Source organism: Calliopsis andreniformis, chromosome 6, assembly GCF_051401765.1.
Source record: "Calliopsis andreniformis isolate RMS-2024a chromosome 6, iyCalAndr_principal, whole genome shotgun sequence".
In the NCBI taxonomy this organism is placed as follows: domain Eukaryota; kingdom Metazoa; phylum Arthropoda; class Insecta; order Hymenoptera; family Andrenidae; genus Calliopsis; species Calliopsis andreniformis.
The window spans coordinates 16806715-16812714 of NC_135067.1; the positions used below are offsets into that span (position 1 = coordinate 16806715).

General features: G+C 47.1%; 2 protein-coding genes across 2 annotated transcripts in view; one reads left to right on the top strand and one right to left on the bottom strand.

Moving 5' to 3' along the window:
- The window catches only part of LOC143180114 (cell adhesion molecule Dscam2), an 85153-nt gene extending 82759 nt beyond the window's left edge, over positions 1–2394 (bottom strand). The window contains exon 1 of the mRNA XM_076379647.1: positions 2337–2394. Within this exon, the coding sequence (XP_076235762.1) occupies positions 2337–2394 (58 nt within the window). The remainder of the gene's footprint in view (positions 1–2336) is intronic.
- Positions 2395–4852: 2458 nt separating this feature from the next.
- On the top strand, positions 4853–5742 carry LOC143180788 (uncharacterized). The gene is made up of 2 exons (XM_076380750.1): positions 4853–5513; positions 5612–5742. The coding sequence occupies exon 1, from the start codon at positions 5061–5063 to the stop codon at positions 5436–5438; it is 378 nt and encodes a 125-aa protein (XP_076236865.1). The 5' UTR covers positions 4853–5060; the 3' UTR covers positions 5439–5513; positions 5612–5742.
- Positions 5743–6000: the final 258 nt, after the last annotated feature.

A 6000-nucleotide genomic window follows, 5' to 3' on the forward strand; every position in this document is an offset into this window, starting at 1 on the left:
GTGAGGTCCTTTACACGAGGATGAGGGAGCTACGTGCGAGAGCTGATAAATAAATAACAGCGGCAAGAATGGGAAGGGGACAGCGAAAGTCGGCGGAGAGTCCAGTCAAGAGGCAAAGATGGCAAAGCGGTAAAGAAAAGTAACGCGAGCCTGTAAAAGAGAATCAATTCGATTCCCCAGTCGTGCCTCCGCCTCCGTATCTTTTCCTCACCTTACCCTCAGCAACTCTTACCGCCGTCAAATCTCCTTCTCTACCCTCCGTCGTTTTTCTTCGCCCCCGCTGGCCACCCCCACTCCAGCACGCTTCCAAGCCTGCACACGCCTGTTCCTTCCTTCCTTCCTTGGCATTGCCCACACTCCTTTTCCGCGCAACAAGTGCGCCCGACTCACATCTTTAAGAAAGCGCCTGTCCCTCCTCCCTCGTTTAAGCCACCATCGCCGCTACCAACACCACCGTCACACCCTTCGCCTTTCTCTTTCCCTTCCTTTTTCTCTCCCACCTTCTCTCCCACCTTCTCTCCCACCTTCTCTCCCACCTTCTCTCCCTTCGTCATTTCTCTCTCTATCGCACCCCATCGTTTCATCCCTGGACGAGCCCACAACTACCTTCCAAATCACTCCACGGTCTTCCTTCGCTATTTTCCTCTCCGCGATGGCTTACGCTCGCAAACCAACTGCCAACCGCGAGCCATGTACTCACTCTGTATTATGAGACAAGTGCACGTGCCTGCCTTCATTCCTGCTTGAATAGGGGAGAACGAGGCAAAGAAAGTTAAAGGGGTAGCTGGGGTGTGCATCGAAAGACGAACTTCGCGGCTCGGATAACACGGATACAATGTTCCCGAGCCGATTTCTGAAGCTGAGGGAGAATTCCTACAGAGACCGTGTTCCCTGTTTTCTGCCTCGATAGAGAGGAAATAGAGGAGAAGAATAAGCGCGACGCGCTGGTAGAGAGGAAACATCAGTAGCCGACAACTGAGGCGACGATTAAAAAGTTTCCACGAGCGTCGGGGGAAAGATGTTGAGACGCGTTCGCAATGATATTCGATATTAGGAAACTTCGCTGGCATGTCGTAAACTTGCCTTAAAAGTTTCTATCGTTTTAGCTTGCAAAGTACGGATATTTAATTATGAAAGAGAACCTGGCGTTGCTTGGCCGTTTATTTAGGATGTAACTGCAGAAAACAGGTTGGACGGTTGGAACAATGGAATAAAGGAAAGTTGAAGGCAAAGATTCGCGGCAACAAGTATTAAGCTGTCTATGATCGTTTGTAACAAAGTAGGGATTGCCATTTGGCAAAACAATTTATCGTCGACTTGATAGGCTTGAGGACGTTCACAGGGATGCTATAAATAAAGCTGTTCGCTTTAAGCTTAATAGTGGAAACATTACCAATAACTAAGGCGACCAAGAAGGAAATTACTTCATAGAATTATAGGTGAAGACTCCCCTATAGACAACATCTAAATAACTAAGACAATTGATAAACTGCTGCGTGCACAACTACAATTACTCTTGGCTGTAGTATTCAAAGATTGCAAGTACCTCTGTAGCCAGAATTCATACGGTGCTAAAGGTTTTAAATAGTCATTAGTCAAGGAGCAGGTACGAGCGATCAGCCCGTAATTCTTGCAAGGAAGAAGTTATTAATGGTCAAAGTTGGTGGGAACGCAGGAAGCCAATCCTTTTCCCGCGTAAACTTACCCCCGGATTGGTTTGCAAATTACGCGAGAAGTAGCTGAGATAATGGATTCCGGAATAAATGAAACTGGCGTTCATAATTTAAATGACTATCCGTGATGCTTTCGTCGTGCAGTGAGGAATGACGAGCGGGTTGTGGAGTGGCAGAAAATCAATCGCCGGACACTGACGGCGAAACAAAGTCGAACCTTGCATTCATTCAGAGGTGAGCCACAAAAACAGGCTTCTGCGCTGTGAAGTAACTAGATCACAGTCGATACAAAAGAACTTAAAAAATGTTTCTACTGTTTCTCTTCTAGGAATATAGACTACGTAGACCAATGGTAATAAAATTCGTTAAAAAATTGTAATTCAGTCAACGAGAACCAGAGGAAATACTCTTTTGAGAGAGGAAGTCGCTTTATTACCCGAATACTTCCTGTACCAAGGTAACGTGCAGTGGCGTCTCATTTTCTCGCTTCACGTTCAGCCCCGCAAATATTTACTCGACTAAACGCCCTCCCTCCACCACGTAAAACAGCACCCCGCAGTATAGTCTGGCTTCAGCCAGCGAAGTGGTCGACAGACGAACACGAGACGGCCAGGAGGAATGATTTTGCAAGAATATAGCTGAGCGGTTCGTGCTCTTACTTACCATCGACAAGGACGAGGGCGCTGGACAGGAGTACGATTCTCAGCGGCCAACTGGCCATCCTGGTGTAGACCGTTACGTCGATTCAGCTTCCTCCTGAAACAATACAAGCGTGCCCAATCAATCAACCCATCCATCCCAATCCGCTATCCGCGTATCCCAGCCAACTCCAGCCTGTCTTTTCCCCTTCAACCCTTCCCCCACCCCTGTACAGCTTTGTCTCTCTTTTATCCTTCCCCCTCGTCCCCCGGCCTCTGTCGCTCAACCATCGCATGCCCACGATCGGACCTCATCCCACCTTTCGCCCCGTCCTTTCTGGCAGACTGCCCGTTCTACACTCATCCCCAGCCACCCTATTCCCCTTCGCTTCATGCCCAAACCTCTACTTCGTATCGACGATTTTTTTCCTCTCGAATCCGTGCCTAGGGGTTTGTCCGCTCAATGAAAGTCCTCCCAGACGGTGCACGTCAGTCGACGTACATAATCATAAAACACGCGACGCGTACACCTGCCAGCGAATAGCTCGTTTACACGCGTCAATACGTTTATACTTATACCTTCTCCATTTTCCCCCCTTTTCGGTTTCGATTCTGAGGCGGGAACCCCGTCTCCACGGGATTTCTACAGATTTACCTCGCGAGGGTGTCTAAAAGGAACGCTTTGCGAACGATGGCTCGAATCCACGCGATCGATGGTATGTACACAGAGAGGCGTGTGCCGATAAAATGAAATAGATTATATCGGAGTATACGCGCGTTTTCGTTTTGCAAATATTCGACCCAAGATCCGCGGATGGGGAACACTTTGATCGAGCTCGTATGAGGTTTCAAAGCGAGAAGGATAAATTTCGTGCAGGGAGCCAGCCAAAGGAATCGATGTTCCCGCAAAGAGAATATAAATACGATTCTCGCGTTGTATCCTATTTACGAGTTTAGCCGTTCATCGCACACTCCGATGCTTCCTTTCTCTGCCTCCCACGTTGAATATTGAACGTTTTTTTCTCGCCTCGATTTTCCAGCGGCTCGTCAGCTGAATGGACACACACACCCACGCAGATCTGTAGCGACCGTGACGGTTCGCGAGGCGTTGAATTCGCCTCGCTTCGAAGAAAGCGATACGGTTAACGACCCCTGCGGAGTCACTTGAAAACGAACTCGCTATTTGTACACTTTTTTATGGAAACTAGAATATTCGAGGAAAAAATGGCTAAAAATATGCTGCTGGTTAGAGTTCAAAAAATAATTCAATTAACGTAGGTGCGTATATTAAATTTGTTGTGTATTCACGAAATTTGCTTCATTTCTGGAAACTAATTACATACGAGCTCTTGAGCCTCATAACTCACTAGTTGAACTGAAATATTCATTTATGACGTACGGTACATGTATGTACATTGTTCATAATTACAGGAACTATAACACTGTGACATGAAGATATCAAATTAGTACTTCGATAATTAAACACATAAACTGACATAGGTATCTTGAACATCAAGATATTGAGGACTGAATCCTGCTTCAAGGAATATTCTCGTCGTCTGATGAATCCATAAACAAAACAAACGTAGGGATGTGGAAAATTATCGAGGACGAACAGACGTGTACAAATATTCGAGATTACATGAAATCAGGCACTGCAAATACCCAACATATTTACTAATTAGTGAGATGCAAAGAGACTGAGAGTAAGTTACCTCCAGCATCATTAAATGACGCTGAGAAAATGCAATGCAGCGCAGGTATGTTTATTTAACTGTATTTTACTATTGTAAATACGATTTTCACATTAATAGGATAACGCTACCGGTTCCCCTCACTTCCCTTTTTCTTCTACCTGTTATGGATAAATATAGTTGAGATAGCATCAACATGCGGTATATTAACCTGGCCGCTTATTTATCGAATTTTTCTACGCATCTGCTGAAAATTTACAGACCAACGTCCCCGAAAAAGAATTGCACGATATTCATCTCTGGCTCTAAATATAACATTTTTCCCAACTCGAAATTCCCGAATAGAGAGGCAACATTTCCGGAAGACAAGACGAACTGTAAAGAATCAAGTTGCATTAAAATTGCGCATCGTCTCCCGCGTCTTGTTGACCCATAATCTCCAATTGTGCCCTGTGGAAAGGACAAGTGACTCAATACGGAAGGAACGACTGCAAGTGCTTCAGGAGGAAACGGAATAACTGTGTTTTTTGCCATTTCTTACAGTCTCCTCGACGCTGGCTGATTCAAAGAGCTGAAATTTGGAGCGTAAAATCGTTTGATTCGCTTCACGGCCTCGCCGTCACGTCTGTCCCTCATTCTGGTCTTACGCTCGCTCATCCCGTCGCCGGTGGCGACCTCCACCCTCGCTCGTACCCTTCGCTTCACCCAACCGTCCAACCACCTCACCCACATTCGAACGTCATATGCAACCTCGCATCCTTCCAGCCCGTTCGAATTCTTCCGTCCTACCTCGCTCCCTAACCCTCGCTTCTTCAGCCTCGATGGAAAAATGAACGCAAGAGAGTTCCCCAGTATCCTTTCGATTAAAATCCAGCTAACTCGAACGGGCCCTCTAAAAGCGTGCTAGACGAAGAGTGTAGTTTATTCATCGAAGAACCCCAGAACCGTTCGTTTAAGCCAGCAGGGGCTACAAGGAACCTCTTTTTACTGAAAATTTCACGATCGCCCTCAGGCATGAGGGAACGCTCCCTCGCCTCCCATTCGTTGCATGTCCCATGTATCTAATCCGTCGAAGACGGCAAGAGATATTGCGCAGAGCATCCCCTGGTTCGACGAAAGATCAAGGAACTTTTTGCGTTGCCTTGCTCAGCCCGGAGATGGAAGAGGACTCGGACTCGGTTCGAAGATTGGGTCATCTTACGAGCGGTATCTATCGACAGGATCGAACGAGGACCACTGCAGTAACATTGTTCTCGCGGCAGGGCAAAATTGCCCTCATCCGACTGACGATGAAACGGAACTGGAGGGCAATTCCACAGTTCACAATTAAGTTTACGAACGGGACGGGGACACGCCGTTCCTCCGTCCTGAAGAAACTGCTGATTGTAAAACGTGGCGACCGTTATGGAAAATGGAAGCCCAGCGGGCGCTGAAACCTCGGGAGGTTGAAAGAAGGTGGAATAGAAGTGGATTTCTTGTATCAGGAATTTCGTGACGTCATGAAGCAGGTGACCCACTTCTAATAGAAACGATAGACGTGATCGAACACGGTATCCTGGATTTGCTTTAAAAAAAGAAGTCGTACTAAATTTCGTATCTGTTGCAGGCGACGGTGTTATCTCATTTAAAAAAAAGGGGCAGCGAGGAAAGCTGGAAAAATGGCTCGGAACTGACACTGCACCTCCTGCTTTAATTCCCAGTTATTTAACGGTCCGTTCCTGGAACTCGTTTCTCTCGCGAATGTGAAGCACGTAGGTGGGTTGTAGGTACGGAAATCAGTGTAACGCGCGAGGAACGACGATTCGCGGGAAGTGTCGGGAATAAAACGTGATCGACGTAAGAGACCGTGAGAAGGGTTGAAACGGAAAGAGCCCGCAAGTTGCCCGTGCAGGATCTTCCAACGGTTGCAGCCTCGGTCGGTGCGGCGGTAGCAAGGCGACGTACGAACGTAATTGTGGCGCTAAAAGCAATTTCCCCGCGCGTAATCGTTTTAGC

What these genes read in the sequence shown, in the direction of transcription:
- LOC143180788 (XM_076380750.1), top strand. Translation starts at nt 5,061, where the DNA reads ATGTATCTAATCCGTCGAAGACGGCAAGAGATATTGCGCAGAGCATCC.